Source organism: Labeo rohita, chromosome 3, assembly GCF_022985175.1.
Source record: "Labeo rohita strain BAU-BD-2019 chromosome 3, IGBB_LRoh.1.0, whole genome shotgun sequence".
Lineage (NCBI taxonomy): Eukaryota > Metazoa > Chordata > Actinopteri > Cypriniformes > Cyprinidae > Labeo > Labeo rohita.
Window position 1 is genome coordinate 30,996,941 of NC_066871.1, and position 24,027 is coordinate 31,020,967.

Genomic DNA, 24,027 nt, shown 5'->3' on the forward strand with positions numbered 1-24,027 from the left:
AAACGACATGTGTCGGCACCTCAAGGGCACGTCGTGACTCATTTTTGAAGTTAGCAAGCAAAGGTTAAATTGGTCACGCAAACAGAGTACGATGACTAGGCTTTTGAAAGAATAACCATCCATACGCACTGACAGATATTAAACATCAAAAAGTATTGAAATTAGAAACAGCGAAAGTACTGTAGTGAAAGTACAGAAAGAAAAAATGAGGGAAAAATATCCACAAAACTCTGGGAAAATTATATAAAATCACTGAATGAAAATGAAACCAACTCTGCATACATGTTAAATCCTTGCAAAACATCCGTTAAACACATTCCAATTACCTTAGGCAGGAGCTATATATATATATTTGTGTATATGTATATATACATATTTTTTTTAGCTGTTTTTGCAAATGAACTCTTCATATACATATATATATATATATATATATATATATATATATATATGCATATAAGTGCATTTTATATATATATATATATATATATATTAATCTGTTTTTGCAAATAAACTCTTCATATATATATATATATTTAATCTGTTTTTGCAAATGAACTCTTCACACACACACACACACACACACACACACATATATATATATATATATATATATATATGCTTTCCAATTAATCTGAATCAAACTGCAGTTGGCTTATTTTGATTAAATAAAAACAAAAACTACCGCTTTCTAAAACAAAATAATAAAAACATGACAACATAATAAAAAACATGATTTTTGAAATAATGAAATATATATATATATGTGTATATATATATATATATATATATATATATATATATATACACACACACACATATATATATATATTTATATAAATATATATATGTGTGTGTATATATATATAGTAATAAAAGTGCAACAAAAGTAACTTAAAGGATTTTGCACATAAAGACTGAAACAAAAAAGCCGTGTGAACAAACAAAACGCCTGTTCGTACTGAAAGAGAAACTCACTCTCATGTTAAAGCAAGTTACAACCCATCTCTATATTTTAAAAAAATGTTGGATGTCCTTTTTATATTTCTTCTTTGTAATACTTTTCAAAAACCTCTCTCTAAAGTAGTATTCAAAACGTATTAAAAGTATACTTAACTGCATTACATTTGCAAAAATTTATTTTAAATTTCATCGGAAATTCCCTTCTCTGTGGAAGATGAGCCTTTTAAACAACACTCACAAAATGCTGTTCTAGTAATGCAAAAAGGGCATTTTCAGCCTGCGAGGGTACTTCGTGAACGCATAGTGACATCTTGTGGTGTGTGTTGCAAAGGGGGCAACTGAGGCAAATTTATTAACAGAATCTAAAGACACATACACATATATACAGGCATAAAAACAAACAGTAATTTAGCAAACACTGTTCATGTGCATCTGGTCTACCATTCGGTATTAACCAGGCTCCACAGGTCATCGCTGATCTCACAGGGTGAGCGGGTGGATGTGTCTATGTTAACGGGGGTTACCACATCGGCGCCGTAGTGAGCTGGCAAGAGACAAAAGGGATTTCATACAGTCGTGGATATGAAACTGTTAGGTTCATCATCGTCATATACAGTAAATGTGTCAGGATTACCTCCTCTCAATATGTGCGGCTCTGTGTCCACCTCCAGCTTTATCTTGGTGACTTTAAAGTAGAGCTGAGCGATGTATCTAAATCAAGTGTGTGGCAAAATAATACAAAACAGACTTTTGTTTAGTGGACATGATTTTAAAGCAGTCTGGCAAAACATTGATTTACAGACACCAACATATCACAACAGGTTTACCACACAACAGCCTTCCATGACTTCTGCATTTGTTTGTGATTTGTTAAAACTCTTTCATTTAAAAAAAAAATTATAAAGATTGCACTAAATGAGCAATTTACAGCATTTATGAAATATATTCAGCATAACTAAATCCATGACCTTTATGATCAAATTTAAAATTTCCTGATATTTTCAGGTTTTCCATGACCATGTTAACCTGCTCACTAACATAATGACATACTCTACACCTTTTCTAAAATTCAGGTGTAATATACACACATACTGAAGTTCAAAAGTTCGGAATCAGTAAGATTTTTAATGTTTTTTTAAAGACGACTCTTAGGCTCATCAAGGCTGTTTTTATTTAATTAAAAATACAGAAAAAAAAACAGTAATATTGTGAAATATTATTGGAATTTAAAATAGTGAATAAATAGTAACCAATAAAATAGTAACCAATATTCATTACTGTTCAAAGTTTGGGGTCAGTAAATTTTTTCTTTGGTTTGTTTAAAAGGAATTTATATTTTTATTCAGCAAGGATGTGTTAAATTGATAAAAAGTAAAAGTAAAGACTTATATTGTTAGAAAAGATTTTCCATTTTGAATAAATGCTGTCTTTCGCTTTTTGTTCATCAAAGAATCCTAAAAAAAAGAAATATTAATCAGCACAACTGTTACCAATATTGATAATAAATCAGCATACTAAAATGATTTCATAATTTCATGTGACACTGAAGACTGGAGTAATGATGCTGAAAATTCAGCTTTGCATCACAGAAATAAATTATATTTATTAAAATAAAATTTCATAATATTACTTTTTTCTGTATTTCTAATCAAATAAATGGAACTTTGATAAGAGACTTATTTAATGTTAAAAATCTATATTTTTGTTTTTGAAAGAAAGAAGAATTTTATTTGCAAAGATAAAAAGATTTGTAACATGGATCAAATGTGATAGTAAAGAGGACATTCATTGTGTTACAAAATATTTATATTTCAAATAAATGCAGTTCTTTTGAAGTTTCTATTCCTGAATCCTAAAAAAATGTTTTTTCCAACATTGATAATAATCAATGTTTAAGCATCTAATCAGCATATTACAATGATTTCTGAAGGATCACGTGACACTGAAGACTGGAGTAATGATGCTGAATATTCAGGTTTTATCACAGAAATAAATCACGTTTTAAAGTACATTTAGACAGAAAATTGGTATTCGAAATTGTAATAATATTTCACAGTATTTACAAAATGCAGTTTGTACTGTATTTTTGATTACATGAATGCAGCCTTAGTGAGCGTAAGAGGCTTCATTAAAAAAAAACCAAAAAAAACATAAACAATGCTGGTAAGTATACATGATAGTGGATTGGATAATGTAGTCATAATCATTACAAACACAAAGTGAACTAAGCTATTTGCTTACATGGCTGAAGGAATGACCTCAGTTGTGTCCTCATCCACTTCCTGCTGCAGAGTTTGAATTTCTTGCTCAGTATCTCTAAGTCTTTCCAACTCTTTCTGCAAGAATCTGACCCACGCATTAAGGAAAATACAACCGTGAACAACCAAACCAAAGAGGAACAAAGTGCATAATCAAAACAACAACAACAAAACCAATCTCATCTGAGATCAGCTTGCAATTAATGAGTCTGACCGTACCAAAACATTTTAACATCAGAATTTGTGTGCAATTTCAGTGTCTTGGATCATCTGACATCTACAGGGTAAATTAATACGTACTTTATTTTACTTGCAGATGTATATACACTACATAAACGCACACATCTCTACATACTGTAAACCTGCTGATCTCGATGTGCATTACTTTATTCTTTTAGTCTTTTTATATTTTTCCTTTAGTTATATTTTCACTACTTTAATCTCTTTTCTCTTCTCGTGTTATCCACCTTATTTTTCTAAGAGTGGACACGGCCATTTGTAAATTTTTATGGGTCTGGCTTCCGGTCTCATCCGTGTCCAGTGATTTTTAGCTGTACAAAACAGCTCGTTTTGCTGCTTGATATTGCAAATTGGTGTGTCTTACCATTTTATTTTAATGTATTATCTTAATTATGAACACACTGGTTTGTAAGCGCTGTTATTCTTCTCCTCAATTCCCTATAGCAGCTAATAAACCGGAAGTCTCACCCACAGGCTTACTTCCACGTAACGAAAAAGGTAGATATGTATGTATGTATACAGTATTTGTAGCTTGTTCTGATTCTGATATAGCCTTTTATTATAATGAGAGCAGGTTCTGGTTCAGGTCTTGAGAAACATACTGAAGGATACTCCTGCTCTGAGTCCAAGATTTGGCTTTTGGACAGGCTCCGCTGTACTTCCTGCTCAATCATCTTGATCTCTTGGGCCATTTGGCTCTTCTGCCGCTCTAAATCCAGAAGCTTCTGGCCGACCACTTCTTCTGCATGTACAAGATCTTTAAAAAGAAGACAACACAGAAAGAAATGTTACGTTTTTTTGTATTCAGTGTTTATTATTGCATTTTGTAAGTTATAAAGTTAGCATTAGTTTTAAAGTAATACCATTTAAGAGCTCGGTTGTTGTCTTCTTGGTCTTGATGTGGTGGTCAAAGAACTCCTGCAGCTTCTCTTGTACTCCTCGAAGAACGCTTTCTGCTTTACTGCTCTTGATGAACTCAATCAGCGCTTCCCCTGATTTCTCAAGGTCATCGTGATGCATCGCATCGTTCTGCGACATGTCTGCAGTAACGATGTTTCTGCAGAAAAAAAATGCAGCACATAAACAGGTGAAGCTATACAATATACACTAGCTATACACAAGAGTAAGATTTTTTTTAAATCTTAATTTGAAAATTTTGTAAGATGTTTTTAAAGAAGTTTCTTCTGCTCACCAAGCCTGCATTTATTTGATCCAAATTACAGCAAAAACAGTCCATTTCTGAAATATTTGTACTATTTAAAACAACTGCTTTCTATTTGAATATATTTTAAAATGTAATTTATTCCTGTGATCAAAGCTGCATTTTTAGCATCATTACTCCAGTCTTCAGTGTCACATGATCCTTCAGATGCTGATTTGCTGTTTAAGAAACATTTATTATTAATATTACTATTATTATTATTAATTATTATCATTTCCAAAGATCAGCATTTAACTGAAATTAAAAGCTTTTGTAACATTATACACTATACCTTTCAAAAGCTTGGAGTCAGTATATATGTTGGGATAGAAATTATAGAAATACTTGATGTTTAGCGAGGATGCTTTAAATTGATCAAAAGACATTTGTAATGTTACAAAATGTTTCTATTTCAGATAAATGCTGTTCTTCTGAACTTTCTATTCATCAAAGAAACATGAAAAAATTCTACTGAGCTGTTTTCAACATAATAACAATAATAACGTTTGTGTATAATTTGTTACAAAAGCTTTATATTTCAGATAAATGCTGATCTTTGGATCTTTCTATTCATCAAAGAATCCTGAAAAAATGTGCTCAACTGTTTTTGTTTAAATATTGATAATAATAATAAAAAAATGTTTATTGAACAGCAAATCAGCATATTACAATGATTTCTGAAGGATCATGTGACACTGAAGACTTGATTATGATGCTAAAAAAATCAGGTTTGAAATCACATGAATAAATTATGTTTTAATATATATTCAAATAGAAACAGTTATTTAAAATAGTAGAAAAAAATCAGAATTTTACTGTTTTGCTGAACTTTGCATCAAATGAATGCAGGCTTGATAAGCAGAAGAGGCTTCTTTAAAAACATTACAAATCTTACTTTTCAAAAACTTCTGAGTTTATGCCACAACAGAACTTTTTTTTTTAATTTAGTAGATGCTTTCACCCAAAGTGACTTACAAATGAGGAACGACACAAGCAATATGTCACAGTTAATATATTTCACAGTGTACAGTCAATGCCACATTTAGGAAAAAAATTGCAAACAAGAAATATAAATATTAATTTCTATGATATAATATAAATGATATTTTTTATATTGAATTACAGTCAATGCATTTTAACTGGACATCAAACCAGAAATATGCGGGCTACTTTTTATTAGTTTTTCCTGTATATGTTAGGTATTATTCAGTGCTCGACAATAAGATTTATTTATTTATATATATTTATTTATATATTTAAAATATAACTCCATAACTGGCATACTGGTTTGTAGTTTGCAACACATTCTTATTGATGCTTTAATTTTACACATTTAACTGCTTTTAAAACAAAATTAACGAATCATAACTCAGAAGCTCTATTAGCTGTGTAAGTATATAGTTTAGTTTAAAAGTTGTAACGTTATAACTGATATTAAAATGACAGACCGTTGTTGAGCAAACGTAAACAACTTTATCTCCAAACAAGCCTGCCTGTAACAACCACACAATAACGCATCCACAAGTACAAGATTAACTGATTTAGATTTGATTTAATAGTTGTTCGTCGATTATTTTGTTAATTCGTTCTTATTTCAGAGTAAACAGTCTCACCTAATACACGCGCTGTTTATCCGGATTTCAAACTGGCGACTGTTTGGCGCGCTTTCCAAAAAAGTGCCTGAACTAAAACCAGCTTCAGTACTTCAGTGTTTTCTTTTCATCCCATCATGATCATGATTTTAATGCAGCAAATGATAAATAAAATCCATAATGTGCTCTTCTAAACCGTTCAGTTATTTCAAATAGACGCTAGAATTGCTGTCAGGCAACTATCCGAGACACCTAAACCGTGTCAAAACCAGAGCCGCCAAAGCGATGTCAGCAAGCACAGGCCAAATTATTTTGGGTAGATGTCTCTAACTTCATTCCTAGAATGTTTGGTACATTAATACAAATAGAAATGTATGATGTTGTATTCTTTTTTGTACAAGATACTATTGATTCTAAAAGTACAATTTCCTTTCTTACGCAACTAATTGTTTTGCTTGGAAAATATCACATTCATGTAAAGAAATGGACTAAATTAAAGAAATTAAATAATATGGTATTACACTGCAAAATATTAGAAACAGAAAAGCTAAAAAGACTTATGAAGCACTGTGTCAATTTAATTTGGTTAAATGTTTTAATTATAATTTTTCTTTTATCCCTGGCATAGATCCTTATTACCTTTTATGTACATGCACTTGTTCTTTTGTGTTTTTTTTAAATTTTATTATTATTCTCTCTGTATACCCTTTTTCTACTTATGTTGTGAGATTTATATATTTGTATTAATATTTACATAATTGCAAAATAAAAAAGTAAGCAAGCATAGGCTGAGACAGTGGTTTTGTTCTAGGATTATCACTAATATCGTTTATTTATGACTTTAAGAAGTTTTATTTATTTAATTTATTTTCTTAAATATCTTTATGCCGATATTATATTAAAAAACACATTTCTCTATGAATCCACAAGAGCTTCATAGGTTGTAATGATTCTGTGCTCGTACATATAAAAGTCTTTGGCTTTGTTACATTTTAAAAGAGAATCTGGAATAACTGATGACAGTGTAATGTTTTCCATTTTCTGGAGCAGAGCATCAAAACAAAGCAATGTGAAAGAAGTGTATTTATTTTTACTACAACTCCTCTTTTTTATTTTGTAAGAACATAGATAAAATTCAGTCATGAAACAAAGATGAACCAGAAACTTTCAAGATTCAAGCAATGTATTAAAATTATAACACAGTTATTTAATGGTTTCTGGTCCCTCATGGAAAAAAAAAAAGTTCTCTCGATTTTCATCATCACTCTTTGCTCTTTTTCTGCTTTTCCTTTTTCTCTCGCTCTTTTCTCTTCTGTGTGTACAGCTCTCTAAAGTGGAGTCTCTTTGGATTCAGCCCGTAAGCTTGGAGTCTCTGTCTGCTGAACTCTTTTCCAGCCATCTTCACCATCATAGACCTGGAAGGCATGTGTCCACCTCTGCGCTTCATTTTCTTTTTAAGCCATTGAGCTTTTTCAGTCCTTTCCTTGGCCACTTCTTCTTTCTGGGGTACAGCAGTCTCTTCCTGCTTCATCTTTTTCTTAGGAACCAGGAACTCCTCGTCATCCTCTCCTTCGTCCTGTACAGCGACTTCTTTGAGGTCCTGGATGTCTGCTTGGTCTGTGCCGTCAGCTGCAGCGCTTTCAGGTGCATCTTCTGTCTGATCTCTCTCCTCCATCTTGGCCTCAGTCTTCTTTAGACGATCCCTTCTCTTCTTACCCACTTTCCCCTTGGGCTCCTTAAGCTCCTCCTGATCTTCGTTCCTGTGTAAAGAAGCACAAATACACTAAACACAAGTACTCATGACTTAGGGTGCTTGAAAATGATTTTAAATGCAAACTGGTGCATTTCTCAGTCTCAAATTGTAAGAGGTTTATTTAAAAAAAGTCTGTAGCTTGTGTGTCATTAATATGATGTTTAAAGCAACACTCACTCATTATACAAAGACACAAACACTTGCTGTTTCTTCTTGTTATTCTGTGCTTTGATCTGGAAGTTTTTCACATCAGATAGCTCCTCCCTCTCCGACCTAAACAAGGAAAAATGACGCAAAATCCATCAAAAATTATTCCAGGCAAGTGAAATTTTTTTTTACTTACAGATAATATGATTATATTCCAAAACTTCACTATAGCTTCAGGCTAAATCATATCTATCACAAAAACTACTGTATGGTACCTGTACATGCAGGTCTTCCTCAGTGAGCACCAGCGGTTCAACTCGCTTTCATCTGCCTTCAGGATCTATGGAAAGATGTTCAGGTGAGAATAACATGGAAATATTAGCCAGATGATTTTAGATTTTTTTTTCTAAGTAGTAATTTAATAAGTAATTTTAAATAAGTAATTGTGAGGTTAATACAGAAAAAAACATTCTTGAAAACATTATGTATATACATTACCATTCAAATGTTTGGTTATTTGATTAAAATACAGTAAAAACAGAATTTTTGTTACATATTTTGCATAGTTTTTTGTGGCTAATCTATTAATTATTGTTTCATACAACCGTTTAATCGTTTGGGGTCAGTATTGTTTTTTTTTTTTTTTTTTTTATTTAATATTGTTGAAACAAGTCTCTTATGGTCACCAAGGATTTGTTTGATAAAATATACATTAAAACCAGCAACATTGTACAATAATAACAATTTAAAATAGCTGTTTTCTAAATTAACTTTCTAAAAATATAATATTGTGAAATATTATTACAATTTTAAAGAACTGTTTTCTATGTTAATATATTTAAAATGTAATTTATTACTGTGATGTCAAAGCTGAATTTTCAACATCATTACTCACATGATCCTTCAGAAATCATTCTATTATACTGATTTGCTGATCAAGAAACATTTCTTTATAGTCAGTGTTGAATATAGTTGTGCTGCTTAATATTTCTGTGAACTGTAATAAAAGTAATAATATAGTAATACATTTCATTGTAATATATTTCAGATGTCTTAAACGTAAATCTTTTGTAAACGTCAATATTTAGTAATATTATTAATGTCTTGACTGTTACTTTTGATCAATTTTATGCCTCCTTGCTAAATAAAAAAAACTTATTGACCCCAAACTTTTAAATGGTAGTGTATAAATATATATAAAATAATAATGAAACACAGTAATTATTACTAAATAAATAATACTAATTAAACACTAAATACAATAAAAGTCAATAGCTTTTGGCAAACAGTGTCAACAGACAGATATGCATAATAAATAAAATATTGGAAGATACAGTCCTTATATTATGGCATACTGTTTCTGCCACTAAATTAAAAAAAAAGGTAATTGCGACTTTTTATCTCACAATTCCAGTTTTTTCCTGATATAAACTCAATTGCGAATTATAAAGTCAGAATAGCGGGATATAAATGTGCAATTATTGCGAAAAATAATGTCAGATCTGCGAGATAAAACTCGTAATTGTGAGTTATAAAGTCAGACTTGCGTGATATAAACTCAATTGCAAATTATAAAGTCAGAATAGCAGGACATAAACTCAAAATTGTGAGAAATAAAGTCAGAATTGTGAGATAAAACTTGTAATTGTGACTTATAAAGTCAGAATTGTGAGATACATACTCAATTGTGAATTATAAAGTCAGAATAGCAGGACATAAACTCACAATTGTGAGAAATAAAGTCAGACTTGCATGATATAAACTCAACTGCAAATTATAAAGTCAGAATAGCAGGATATAAACTTGCAATTGTGGAAAAAAAAGTCTGATTTGCGAGATAAAACTTGTAATTGCGAGTTATAAAGTCAGAATTGTGAGATATATACTCAATTGTGAATTATAAAGTCAGAATAGCAGGACGTAAACTCGCAATTGTGAGAAATAAAGTCCGATTTGTGAGATAAAAACTTGTAATTGCAAATTATAAAGTCAGACTTGCGTGATATAAACTCAATTGTAAATTATAAAGTCAGAATAGCAGGATATAAACTTGCAATTGCGAAAAATAAAGTCAGATTTGTGAGATAAAACGTGTAATTGCAAATATAAAGTAAGAATTGTGAGATATATACTCAATTGTAAATTATAAAGTCAGAATAGGGGCATATAAAATTGCAATTGCGCAAAATAAAGTCAGATTTGCGAGATAAAAACTTGTAATTGCGAGTTATAAAGTCAGACTTGTGTGATATAAACTTAATTGCAAATTATAAAGTCAGAATAACAGGATATAAACTTGCAATTGCGAAAAATAAAGTCAGATTTGCGAGATAAAACTGCAGGTTGTAAAGTCAGAATTGTGAGATATTATGTCTTTTTTATTTTTTATTCAGTGGCGGAAACAGGCTTCATAATATTTACTTGGAATCCCAACAAAATTTGTATAAACCTCCAGCATCACCACTGAAAGATTTACTTAATGTGACAGTGAACATGGAGCTCAAACATACTAAACACAGCTCTCAAGTTCTCTATAATCTAAATATGACACAAATGCTAATGTACACTGGTGATGTCCAGTGCAAATCTGCTCAGAGAGAAGATTACTGTCCTCAGACCCTGGTCAGAGCTATTCCCGGAGGAACAGCAATACCAGGTCAGACACAATCACTCATCAGCACAGAACTCAAAGTTAACCAGTTAATCATCCAGACACATTACTGATACTCGTAGCTCCTCACCTCATCAGTGCTCAGACCGAAATCATTCGCCACAACCTCTCTGTAGCGAAATCTGCATGGCAAGTCATCAATGATGTCCTCATAATCCAGTTTATAGTACTCGTCCAAATACTGCTCAAAGGATTTCTCCTCTGGAAACATGATCAGAATGGGCAAATAAGACATGAATTGGAATATCATAAATACAGAAGTGTAAATGTGGGCGGGGGTTAAATTTTGGTCTGACCAATGACAGACAGAGGGAGTGACCTTGATTATACACCCAATACTCACTTGGATCAAAGACTGGCTTGTTTTTGGTGATAACCTCTGCAAAGTGGGACTTCTTCCTCTTCTTTCCCATTAGAGGGGCGTCATCTTTGGTCTTCTTTTTCCTATCCTGTTTCTCTTTCTTTCTCTTCTTTTTAGAAACGGGCTGTTTACTTGGGTCATAGTCAGCATCCATCTACCCAAGAGATTTCAGGTGTGATTAAGAGCAGACCCCATATACAGTGAAGAGTAGTTCAGTGCTGCATTTGTATTGTGCATTAAGAATGAGAAACGTCTTACTATAAAGTCAGGATCTTCACAAGTGGGCTCATAGCCTTCCTCCTCAGCATAATATTCCTCATCTCCATATTCCTCCTCATTTTCCTCTTTACCAGCCCATGTGTCCCAGTTCCATTTTTCTAACAAAACACAACATATTTATATCACAAATGCTTCCAAAACATTGGGATCAGTAAATGTTTTTGAAAGAAGTCTCTTATGCTCACCAAGGCTGCATTTATTTGATAAAAAATACAGTAAAAACAGTGGTGAACAAAGGTGAATTTATCCAGATGAATAAAAGGTAGTGTATGTTAAAGGTTTTGTTCACTTCCGGAATAAAAATTATCTGATAATTTACTCACCCCCATGTCATCCAAGATGTTCATGTCTTTCTTTCTTCAGTCAAAAAGAACTTAAGGTTTTTGAGGAAAACATTCCAGGACTTTTCTCCATATAATGGACTTCAATGGGGATCAACACATTGAAAGTTTAAATTGCAGTTTCAGTGTAGCTTCAAAGAGCTCTTCACGATCCCAGCCAAGGAATAAGGGTCTCATCTACCGAAACGATTGGTCATTTTAAAAAAAAAAAAAAAAAAAAAAAAAGTATATACTTTTTAACCACAAATGCTCATTTTGAACTGTACTTCGGTTCAAAAAGGTAGGGTAGGGCAAAAAAACTCCTCACTTTCTCCTCCAACTTCAAAATCGTCCAACATCGTTGTTTTATCTTTTTTTGTAAAGGGCGTTTGACTTTCTTTGCACATTCACTTTGTAAACACTGGGTTGGTACTGTTACCTACATCACGTGTGCACTGTTACATTATGTGTGAGGTCGAGCTAGTGCAAGACGAGCATTTGTGGTTAAAAAGTATTAAAATATTGATTTTTTTTTTTGTTTTTTTTAGAAAGTGACCAATCACTTCGCTAGATAACACCTTTATTTATCGGCTGGGATCGTGTAGAGCCCTTTGAAGTTGCACTGAAACTACAATTTGGACCTTCAACACGTTGATCCCCACTGAAGTTCATTATATGGAGAAAAATCCTGGAATGTTTCCCTCAAAAACTTTCTTTTTGACTGAAGAAAGAAAGACATGAACATCCTGGATGACATGGCGGTCCATATTCTGGAAGTGAACTAATCCTTTAACATCCATCTAAGAGACACGATGCTACCTTCTAAATCATCGTCATCATCAAACTGTGGTTTCTCTTCCTCGTCCTCTCCATAGTATTCATCCCCAAAAAACTTCTGCAAATGAGAATGAAGAAAGGTACATATTCAAATACAGGAAAGCATGTGAAGCTCAGTGTAAATATCAAATAGCTAAATAGCATTTACTTCATCAAAAGATTTCATGAGGTTTTATTCCAGACATACTGATGGGATATTTGTCATTTCAGACCGACCTGCATGAGTTGGTCGTGTTCCTGGGGGTCAAAGTCTCCTTCCAGGTCAACATCATTGAATGCCAGTTTCTCATTTCCTGTCAGCTCCTGCAGCTTCTTCAGTTTGTCCATGATTTCTGCTCGCTTCAGGTTCTTCAGTTCCTTCAGCTGCTGCTGCTTCTGTTCCTTCTCCTACAGGATGGCAGAGACAGGAATTGTTAGGAATTAAACAATTCTGGTTCTTAATCTTAGCCTCTTAAAGGCTTCTTAGTTTACCCAAAAAGGAAAATTTATTTGCTGTTTTGGTCACATTAAATGTGAAAACAAATAAGGTTTGATGAATAGTAGTCATTGAATAGTCATTGAATAGTCATTGAATAACTGACCACACCTCTGTTCAACATTTGGGATCAGTAAAAAAAAAAAAAAAAAATTGAAAGAAATGTATACCTTTATTCAGCAAGGATGCATTACATCAATCAATATTTACAGTAAAGACTTTTAAAGAGCAGATGATATAGGTTTTCAAAAAAATATCTTTTTTTTCAGTTTGTAACGTAGCTATCCTTCAATGTAAACAGTCTGCAAAGTTGCTAATTAAAAACGTGCATGATAAATAAAGATATTGTCTCTCAAAAGAAAGAGTCAACTCTGAGCTGCCTTAACGAGTCGTCATAGCTTCAGATCTTCTGCCTGGTAACGATATATGTCGCTAGGGAACATATTAACAGTCTGACCTGCCCACAAACACTTCTGCTAGTTAGTGTGTTTACATCATGTCGAGAAGACACTGTGTTTTGCACTATCAAAGAGAGTTTGTTTTGTTTTCATTGCTGAATGATGGTGATGTGAAGAATCAGTGGTTAAAACTGATTTTTTTCCACGATACCACATCAATACAAATTGAACCTTTTGTTGTGCTCATCATTTGAACCACAACCTGTAAGTATGATTGATACGCTATGTGTACATTTTCAATTGAGTGCTCAAAATATCAAAGTTTTTGTGCTAATATGTGATGTATACCTAGTGCAGCTTTAGGTTTTCAAGTAAACCACGATATTACTGTCTTACTGAAATAGTTCTGATAATTTCCACTATTTCCTAAGAATGTGTCGATTAATGTAGTCTGTCGTTGTTCTAATTACTTTGTGTAATAATAAAGAATGTAGACATATTTTAGTTTACAAACCGTTTTGTTTCATCAGTTAGTCACTTTAGCACTCGGTTAATGTATCCACCATTAGGGTTTACAGTTTTCCAGCTAAACTTCAGCTGTGGGCACAATTTGCTTTCACAGGTGTTAAAGAAAATGTTTTTATGTCATTATATTACAGATTGGAGCACTATATTATTGTTTTGATGCATGTTTTGTCAATGGTAGCCAGGTTTTCACAACAAAACCCGCCCAAATGCTACTCAAAATTAGCCCTAAACTAGCCCAGGCATGTTTCGAGGGGGGTTCCCCCGATAAAAATTGCATTCTTGGGTGTAAATTACACACTTTTTGTTGGGGTTCCTCTGGTAAATTTGCATTCCAGGGTTAAATATGCTGCCAATAAACAGAACCACTTGGGAACACAGATGGCAGCGCTCGCTAACTTGCTTGGGTAACATTACTCCTCTCTGTACCAATCACAATAGGCTTGGCCAGCTGACGAATCCGAACTGATCGAACAAATCATTTTGAAATCATTGACAAATGGCTATGTATAAATGTATATTCTGAGAAAATGACAATGCTTTTTGACCTCAGATGCATTTAAACCTGTTGTAGGGGACTCCAACACAATATTAGGACACTTCAAAATACCATATGACCTGCTCTTTAAATTGTTACAAAAGATTTCTATTTGAAATAAATGTTCTTTTCAATTTTCTAGTCACCAAAGAATCCTGAAAAAAGTAGTATGGTTAGTTTACCTTTTTCTTCCTCTCTTTCACCTCCTCCCTCTTTCTCTTTCTTCTGTCGTCTTTGCTTCGCACAGATGTGGCGATGTTGCGAGGATATGTTTTGATCTGTGGAGGAACAGTGATTTGATGGGTGATTATTATAAGTAAAAGAGCTTTGCTCTTTATTAAGACACTCACGTGACTATATAACAAAAGTTAATGACAAATCAGGCTGACGTTGACATCTTTTACCTTTGTAGCATCAGGCTCCTCAAAGCGGAAGTTGTAATGCCTCTCAAAGTCTTCCTGTTTATGCAGGAATGATTCTCCTTCTTCCTCCGAGTCATCCACATCATCCTGCATCAGCTCATTATAGGTGGGGATCCTAAAAGCATTCACAGATACAGAGACACAAAAGTTTTAGGGACAGTACATTTTTTTTCTTAAAGAAATGAATACTTTTATTTAGCAAAAATATAAGATAAATGCTACTGTTTAATATTCCTATAACAAATTACAGTGTGGTTTCCACAAAAGTATAAGCAGTACAACTTGCTAAGAATTGATAAGAATAATAAACATTTTTTGAGCAGCAAATCAGCATATTAGAGTGATTTCTGAAGGATAATGTTACATGTGACATACTGAAGTAATGATGCTGAATATTCAGCTTTGTCATCACAGGAATAAATTACATTTTAAAATATATTCAAACAGAAAACAGCTCTTTTAAACGGTAATATTTCACAATATTACTGTTTCTACTGTGTTTTTGATCAAATGAATACAGTTTTGTTGAGCATAAGAGACTTCTTTCACAATCATTTACCGATGCAGAGCTTTATATTCTGTAATACTACAGACAAAACCCACCTATCTTCTTCATCCTCCTCCAGGTAGCCCTTGTTTAACACGTAATCTCGCAGGAAAGTCTCCTTCTCATCCAGCTCGGGGTTGTTCCAGTAGTCGCGCAGATATTTCTGGATAAGAAAAAAGTAAGAGTGAGTAAGGCCTTTAATTATCCATTATTTTAGCATAAAAAATCTTAAAACCAAAGCAAAACACTGACCATGTCCTTAACTTCTTCCTTCCCCTCCAGGTCTGCTTGACCCTTCAACCATTCCACATAGTCGGCTTCCTCTTTGTCCTTCAGAAAGCAGGAAAAGACAAGCACACAGAAAAGGTTTATGATTGGATACTGTTTTAATCTACACAATTGTCTTAAACCCTTTTATAACATCATTTTTTAAGAAGAGAATTTTAATCCAAGCACCTTCTCCTCTTGTGTTTTGGTTCTCCGTGTGAGCAGCTGTTCGCTACCATCACTGTCTTCATCATCACTGTCTTGCACAAACTTTCGAAAACTGCCAAATGAAAATACAGACTTAAGTAAAATATTTTAAGTAAATATAGTAATGCTATTTGTAAAAGTAATAGTTCATCTAGAATGAAACAACTGTTATTATTTACTCACTCTCATGATGTTTCAATCCATATATGTCTTGCTTTCCACTGTTTTTATATGGGAAAGCTGTCATACAGATTTGGGATAACATGATGGAGAGTAAATGATGACAGAATTTTCATTCTGACTGAACTATCCCTTTAAATTATACACAGACAGCTAAGCTATTGCATAGATATGGTATAAGTTTAGTAACATGAGGTAATAGTGTAAAAACAGTGTCCAACCTTTCCTGTAGTTCCTTTTGTTCCTGGATATAGGTGGGAGATGCAGCTCTCTGTAATACAAAACCAAGCATATTATCTAGTTATATACCAAAGAAGTTACCTTAAGTGGAGAAACATCTTAAATAAAAACCAATTTTTTTTTTAATGGCTTTTCTCTCATTCCCACAATGTCAAGATCCTAAAAACACTTCTTCACAGACCCTTTAACATCCAAACACTTTAAAATAAACATGAAACGGCATTCACAACTCATTTTAGTTTTCCAATGTAACTTATTTTAAAATATAACAGAATATTCAACGAGAAAAAGGTATTACAATTTTTTTTACTTTTTAGTATTAAAGGCAAAGTCCACTTCCAGAACAAAAATTTACAGTCTTAAGAAATTATGTTTTCTGAGAAAAAAAAATCAGGATTTTTCTCCATATAATGGACTGATATGGTGCCCCCAGTTTGAACTTCCAAAATGCAGTTTAAATGCAGCTTCAAACAATCCCAAATATGGCTGTATGTTCTGTTATGTTACGTTCTGAATAATGTGCATACATAATAATTCATAATAGATGTAGGAACATGCCAAAAAAAAAAACAGAGGCCATTTTCTGTCCATGGTGACTTAAAAAAAATGAAACCCACTATTAAGTATAATTACCTCCTGCATCTTTCTGGAGACTTCTTCATCAGCACTGTCATCCTCATCATCCTCGTATTTTCTAAAATAAATTATATTCAATTAATTAGAAGGAATATCAATGTCTAAACACATCATATATATAATAAATAAATAATTAATTGTCTTTATGCTCTTCAACTATTTCAACTTTGGAACAACTATTGAAAGAAATATAAATAGGATAAATGCAGCCCCAGTTTTTTATCATTTATAAACAAATTATATCTTACCCTCCTCGCTCCAGTATGACTTTCCTTTCATAATCCTTTAGGAACATGGGTTTCTGTGACTTTTTTGAAGTGGATGGTTGATCATCGCTACCTGATTCAGATGCTGTTTATGAAGAAAATTCACAGAGTATAAAAACAGTACAGTGTCCTAATATACATCTTTAATAGGAGTAGAAAGCATATAACGAAGCTATCATTCATACTGTCTTCAGTGTAGAATTTGGCATCTTTCTGATAGATCTTTGGATCTTTCTTTTTTAGCAGTGACAGCGTTCTGTAAAAATCCCTGTCTAGCTTTGGATCCAGCTCCTGTAAATTCATATATCACAGTATTAAACATGGAAACCTGGGTATAAAGTTGGCAAAATGATAAGAAAGTGAGAGCATATTTTACCACTTCACTCTGATCAGAGTCAGAGTCAGAGGAGTCTGATGAATTCCCCTCATCTTGGTCACCGTAGCGATCCTTCACTGGAATATTCGACATAAACACTTTGATTTAGCATTCATTTGACTCAACTGATTTAAAAGTACTCAGTTTGCTCAAAAATTAAATGTATGATTGCCTGTATGACACAAATAGAGATATCTAACAGAATGTCAAATTTGTGGGACGTTTTGTCATGCCTCAAAAAACACTGTCATATGAAAGTACTACCTACACTATTCATTGTTACTGTAAAATAATAATATATAAATAGACATATATATACACACACACACATGTCTGGGTTATGCTTGTGGGGACTCTCCATAGCAATGGTTTTTATACTCTCCACACTGTATTTTCTATCCCCTTACCCTAACCCTAACCCTAAACCTAACCCTTACAGAAAACTTTCTGCATTTTTACTTTCTCAAAAAAACTCATTCTGTATGATTTATAAGCTTTTGTACCCATGGGGACCTCAAGCCAGTCCCCACAATGTCAAAAATTTCAGGTTTTACTATCCTTGTGGGGACATTTGGTCCCCACAATGTAGGAAAAACAAGTACATATATATATATATATATATATATATATATATATATATATATACACACATATACACACACACACACACATATACATAAAGCTTTCAAAATCTTTACTTTGTAGTTTATTAACATTTAGATGCTAAGAACATACCACAGCTTTACAGTTGGCGATTTGCTCGTAATTATGGCTACAGTAGTGTCTTTTTGTATTTGTAAAGTAAAAATAGTCTAATTAGATTTTCTTATGTTCATAAGGATACATAAGTGAATAATAATCTTTATACACATAACTTAAACCTCTCGACAACACATATACAAAAATAAATCATACTACGTTTGATGTTTAAGCTTCATCGGATAACTTAACATATTCAATTAATAAAATATACATATAGGCTTATAAAACTGCAGATTATTAAAGTATGCTGGTGTAGTAAACAGCCCGCACTGTATTTCTAGTGTTAAGTATCAGAACTTACGTCTCTGTAGTTCTTCTTTCTGACGATATTTCTCGTATTTTTCTGCGAACTTCGTATTAATCTTGAAGCCCGACATAATCTTTTACAATTGTACAGTATCTCGTAATTTGTAATCAGATTAATATCACAATAATTCAAACTCTCACGTTGGACATGTTGCTTTGCAGCACGGCATGGACACGTGACCTGTGACCCTCCGACGTCATGAGTTCATGGTTCAAATATCTCCTCCTGTCGTGGATTATTTTTCAGCTAACATTTTTTTTTCTTCGTAGAAATTAAAACAGTCCATTTTGTCTCCATTTAGACCGTTTATTTGAGCTTTTGGATAAAAACGTGCGTCTTTATCCGTCCACGTGACTTCGTCGTAGAAAAGCAGGGTTATAGTTTAGTCAGACCTCTAGAGGGCACAATACCATGTGAAATAAAAAAAAAAAGCTGGCCTTGATTGTGTACAAAAAATAATTATAAATTTTAATTTATAACTAATTATAAATATTATTAATTAATCCTATTAAAAATAGCATTATTAATAATAATACACAAATATCTGCCATGTCCTCTCAGCGGCCCCTCTTTTGGCCCCTGTATCTGACTCAACGTCTACTAACTGCGATTACAGAGAAAGGTAAACAATTCTCCTTTTTACATACAGTCATGGCAGGAGGCAAAGGTAGCCTACATAAAAACATAAGGAGAAGTTCATAGTTCAGCTTTTACCTATATTATTCACTGTTTTGAGGTTCTCTATCACAGTTCAGTGCTGATTAGGCTCTGACTACCTTTCTTTTAATTTGCAGTTAAAAGTTAAAAATTAAATAAAACTAAATACATCATAAAAGTAGAATACAGAATAAAGTTACTGTAATAAATGCTATAAACACTATGTTGCTTAGTACTGCATTATTAAGATACTTATTATTACCTAGAGATGACTTATGAGATGTCGCAATCGTCTTCACATTTTTAGCTACAGCGATCGCTGAATGCCTTTGTTATTTCTATGAGTCAGTTTTGGGCTTTCTACTCTAGAGCGGCCTCCGGCTTCGAGTATGAATGAATCAGACTCTGCATAGTTTGTTAGTGCACGTGATGTTCACATCTCCAAATTTTGGATACAAATGAAACGTAAGGTCATGCATCTTTTCTATATTAATTTAATCCTTGTGCAACCTTTTGGACATTGCCAGATGCATACATTTTGGCACAGGTGTGTATTTTTATTGGAATTTTACTATTTCACCTCCATTTCCTTTAATGAATCTATTTTGCACTAGGTACAAAAAACCTTTTGGACAAAAATGTCCCCACTGAAACCCAATAAAACTGGTATTTTTAATCACGGTGCCATTCAGCTGTAAAATGATGCTATGTTTGTTAATAGACTTTCATTCTGTTGGCAAGGCCAAACCATTTTTTGCCAGATGGTGCCATTTTTTCAGGTTTGGCCTATAAAGCAAATACTCCTGTTTTTTGCTCCTGCATATTATAGAGCCAATTGGATAAATAATGCAGCTATAATTGTGAGCATGTGTTGGTATGGATGTCAGAGTGTGGTTTGTATGTGTGTCATAAAAAAAAAAATAAATGTGTGTGTGGGATCTTGTAATATTTGAGAGAGCAAAACTCTACTGCAAATCACAAATCAAACCACTGTGTGCACGAGCGGAGTTTTGCTGGCATCTTATGGGGGAAATTTGGTACTGCACCCAAACAAAGTCTTCCTGAAAGCTAATTTTTTGAGATATCAACCTTAAATTTGGAACACAACTTGTTTAGATTTATGGCTTTATTTTCTAGCAGGTTTAGAGCTCAACATATTTCATAAAATATATATTTGATATAAAATATAAAATATATGCTTTATATAAAAGCATTTTCATACACTTAAACCTCTATAACTTTTTTTATTTCACTTTTTAAACTTTTTCTACCTCATCAGTAATCTGCCATGGGTCTTCTTTAAAATGAGACCAAGTTTAAGTCTGTGCTCCCAAGCTTTACATTTTTATGACAGTTTTTTTGACATGGACATTTTTGTCTACTATGGACCTATGTGTAGCTTTTTTTTTTTTTTTTCATTGATGCACAAGGGTTAAATCTAGATTTATTCACACCGGTCCCTGAAAACATCTACCTGAACACATTTTCCCGAAAAAAGTGGGGGGATGAATTTAAGCCCATGCTTGTCCCCTACACTCAGTGATCAGCTGTGTAAATAATAGAGCTGAGTGTATTTTACCACCAAATCCAACAAAGGCTGTCCACTAAATATGATGCACACCTGAAACAACAAAAATATTGTTCACTCAGTGAACTGTTTACAAAAATCTTGACTCTGACTGAATTACTCTAAATTTCCCAGTTAAGAATATGAATATCCCTGCTGAAAAAAACAATATCTGTATTGAAATTGTAATGATTTTACTGGTTGTAATGGACTTGTATTGGTTTTACTGCCCTGCACTGTAAAAAATAATTCCGTGGCTTTGTAAATATCACAAAAATAAAAACTTGTATTAGCTTAATAAAATCTCTGAGTATCATTAAAGAGATTATTTGATTTGGGCTTACCAAAATTAATAAGTAAAAATCCCACAATTTATTTTATCTCTAATTTACTTGTTCTGCTTAAGTATGTTTTAATAAAAAAATTAAGCATTTAACTAACAAATTATATTGTTCACATGTCCTTAATGTTTTTGGTACATTTAAATGAAAATATTTGAGAAAGTTGCAATAAAACTTGTCAGTTTTATAAACAGAAATTACTGCTTATTTTCTATCAATTTCTTTTGTATTTTGCATCGACTTAAGAAACTGAGTAAGTTTCGCGGCTATCGTGATCACGTGGACACAACGACCGCGGTCAACAACGGGAAATCTGCTTGCTGGTCACAAAAAAACTGAGGCTTAAACCACCTTAAAACTCCTTTAAAAATGCAGGTAAGTCAGTATTAACAGTTAATGAAATATTGGCTGTGTTTTCGGGCACGCAACACGTTCGGTGTAATTTTACAATGCTGTTGCAGCCATGCTGTTCTGTGGTAACGTTAACAACGCAAGCTTTTCTAGAATCACTGTGGCTTTGTAGGTTAGTTTTTTTTTTTTTTTTCAAACCACCAAATATTCAGCTAAAATACGGTTAATGCACCTCAGCAATTTGAAATGTATGTAAAATTTCCTATTTTAAAGCAGCAGAGCCTGTCCGTGTATGAGGGGGAGTGGCCGTATTACTGTTAACGTTAACCGCCGAGTTGGTTTCGTCATTGTTATTCACTTGTGTGATGCGCATATACGTGTGAGTAATTGCAGAAAACAGCGACTAAACTAGTCTATCCGTAGTCCAGCAATTGTAACCGGTGTAAAGGGACAAATCCCGGTGCGCTGCAGCATCAGTGGCCGCTTGAAATAAATTTATTTATCGGCCGTCGCTCTGGGTGAGTTCTCACACCATGTCGGAATAGCCAAAAACTACAACATTACTGTGTGTAAAAAGCTAACGTAACGTCTCTTTGTACAACTCGTAATTACAACTGTAAACTCGGTGCAAAGGTTTCCGGGAGCCCCTACTGCTCACATTTGTACCAAAGCACCGCTGAAACATCACCCGGATTCACTCAAATGGCGGAGGCATAACGAAGTGAAGCAAAATCAACCATGGTTTTATTGTAGTAAAATGTATTAAGTTAACCATGTTTTTGGCAGCTTGATTACTATTTGTATTGGTCAGTTTTACTACAAATATCATGGATAAGAGATATGGTTAATGTATTAATGTTTTTTTTTTGTTGTTGTTTTTTTTTGTAGTAACACTGGCTAATTTTTAAAGGGGCAGTCAACCACTACCCTACTGTTTTTAATTTGAAGTGTAAATCTATGAATCTCATGGTCAAAACATTTGTTTTACAGCACTGACATCATCGTCCAAAAACATCTAAATAACAACACAAGGCAGGAGGTAAGAGCAGTTTACTATAATATTTCAGTATATGTGAAAATATAATGTTTCAGCATATATGAAATGTTAAAAAAAAATCTTTAATAAGGTTTCATAAAATGGTAAACCTCATGTTTCAGCCTTTAGATAAAGAAAAGGGTTAGGTCAAAATAATAATTGATTAATAAATTATTTTATGTATTTTATCTTTATCTATTTTATGTAATATTAGCTCTAACCTGCTATTCTTTATATTTGTGTCTTCAGGATGTTGCTGATCCACCTATTGATGTTCAAGAGGAATTAGCTGTCCTCAACCAACTCCGTGATCTTAGCAGAGCCTGCTCCTATCTTTTGGGATTGACATGTGCCTTGGACCTGTGATACCCCAAGAATTTTAAAGGGTTAGTTCATCCAAAAATGAATATTAGCAAATGATTTACTCACCCTCAAAGCATCCTAGGTGTATATGACTTTCTTCTTTCTAACAAATCCAATCTGAGTTATATTAAAATTTGTTCTGGCTCTTCCAAGCTTTATAATGGCATTGGGCTCGTGTGAGGCACTTTTTATTATGGATGGATGCACTTTATCTGATTTTTGTTTGGACTGTTGAACACTACAACCCACCCAATGCCATTACAGAGCTTGGAAGAGCCAAGACAATGTTTAATATAATTCCGATTGGATTTGTCTAAAAGTAGAAAGTCATATACACCTAGGATGCCATGAGGGTGAGTAAATCATGGGCTAATATTCATTTTTGGATGAACTAACCCTTTAAATATACTTTGGAGGTCTTTTGAAACCTTTTTCTGGAGTTGGATCTGCTGAAACTTTCAACAAAGGTTCAATAACGAAAAAAATAACTTATTATATATATATTATTTTCCATTGTCCACGTGTTGTATAATTGTAAAAATCCATTTTGGTTTGGTGTTGTTGTTTTTTAATGTCAGGTTTAATTGTACTCAGCCTCAGGCCTTTTAATTTTTGTAAGGTCAAGTAATTTTTGATGATTTTTTTCTTTGCAAGTCTACATATCCACAGTTCAGTGGCTAAAATTTCAATTTATTTAACATGTTGTCATTTGCAAAGTATACCAGGTTAAACTATAGTTAAAGAGATAGTTCACCCAAAAATGAAAATTATATCATTAATTACTCACCCTCATGTTGTTCGAAACCACTAAGACCTTTATTCATATTCAGAACACAAATAAAGAGATTTCTGATTGAATTCAAGATCTCTCTGGCCCTCGATAGACAGCAAGGGAAATGAAAAGTTCAAGGCCCAGAAATGCAGTAAAGACATCAATAAAATGG

General features: G+C 33.1%; 2 protein-coding genes, 1 long non-coding RNA gene and 1 other non-coding gene across 4 annotated transcripts; 1 reads left to right on the top strand and 3 right to left on the bottom strand.

The window, feature by feature from the left end:
• Window positions 1-903: 903 nt before the first annotated feature.
• spc24 (SPC24 component of NDC80 kinetochore complex) lies at window positions 904-6,441 on the bottom strand. Its single transcript, XM_051106165.1, has 6 exons — window positions 6,276-6,441; window positions 4,325-4,518; window positions 4,074-4,218; window positions 3,205-3,309; window positions 1,598-1,674; window positions 904-1,507 (listed from the first exon to the last, which is right to left on the bottom strand). The coding sequence occupies exons 2-6, from the start codon at window positions 4,497-4,499 to the stop codon at window positions 1,401-1,403; spliced, it is 609 nt and encodes a 202-aa protein (XP_050962122.1). The 5' UTR covers window positions 4,500-4,518; window positions 6,276-6,441; the 3' UTR covers window positions 904-1,400.
• Window positions 6,442-7,323: 882 nt separating this feature from the next.
• On the bottom strand, window positions 7,324-18,947 carry kri1 (KRI1 homolog). The gene is made up of 19 exons (XM_051106813.1): window positions 18,763-18,947; window positions 17,700-17,776; window positions 17,509-17,614; window positions 17,306-17,408; window positions 17,055-17,115; window positions 16,403-16,452; window positions 15,984-16,074; window positions 15,780-15,857; window positions 15,584-15,690; window positions 14,963-15,095; window positions 14,741-14,836; window positions 12,839-13,009; window positions 12,605-12,680; window positions 11,445-11,563; window positions 11,169-11,340; window positions 10,896-11,026; window positions 8,430-8,494; window positions 8,185-8,280; window positions 7,324-8,014 (listed from the first exon to the last, which is right to left on the bottom strand). Exons 1-19 carry the CDS (start codon window positions 18,836-18,838, stop codon window positions 7,516-7,518), a joined length of 2,307 nt encoding a protein of 768 aa, XP_050962770.1. The 5' UTR covers window positions 18,839-18,947; the 3' UTR covers window positions 7,324-7,515.
• LOC127163622 (Z30 small nucleolar RNA) lies at window positions 10,742-10,837 on the bottom strand. The gene has a single exon (XR_007827508.1). It is a non-coding gene; the product is annotated as a Z30 small nucleolar RNA (small nucleolar RNA).
• Window positions 18,948-22,017: 3,070 nt separating the features above from the next.
• On the top strand, window positions 22,018-23,147 carry LOC127163116 (uncharacterized). Its single transcript, XR_007827451.1, has 3 exons — window positions 22,018-22,202; window positions 22,675-22,723; window positions 22,970-23,147. It is a non-coding gene; the product is annotated as an uncharacterized LOC127163116 (long non-coding RNA).
• The last annotated feature ends 880 nt before the right edge of the window (window positions 23,148-24,027 follow it).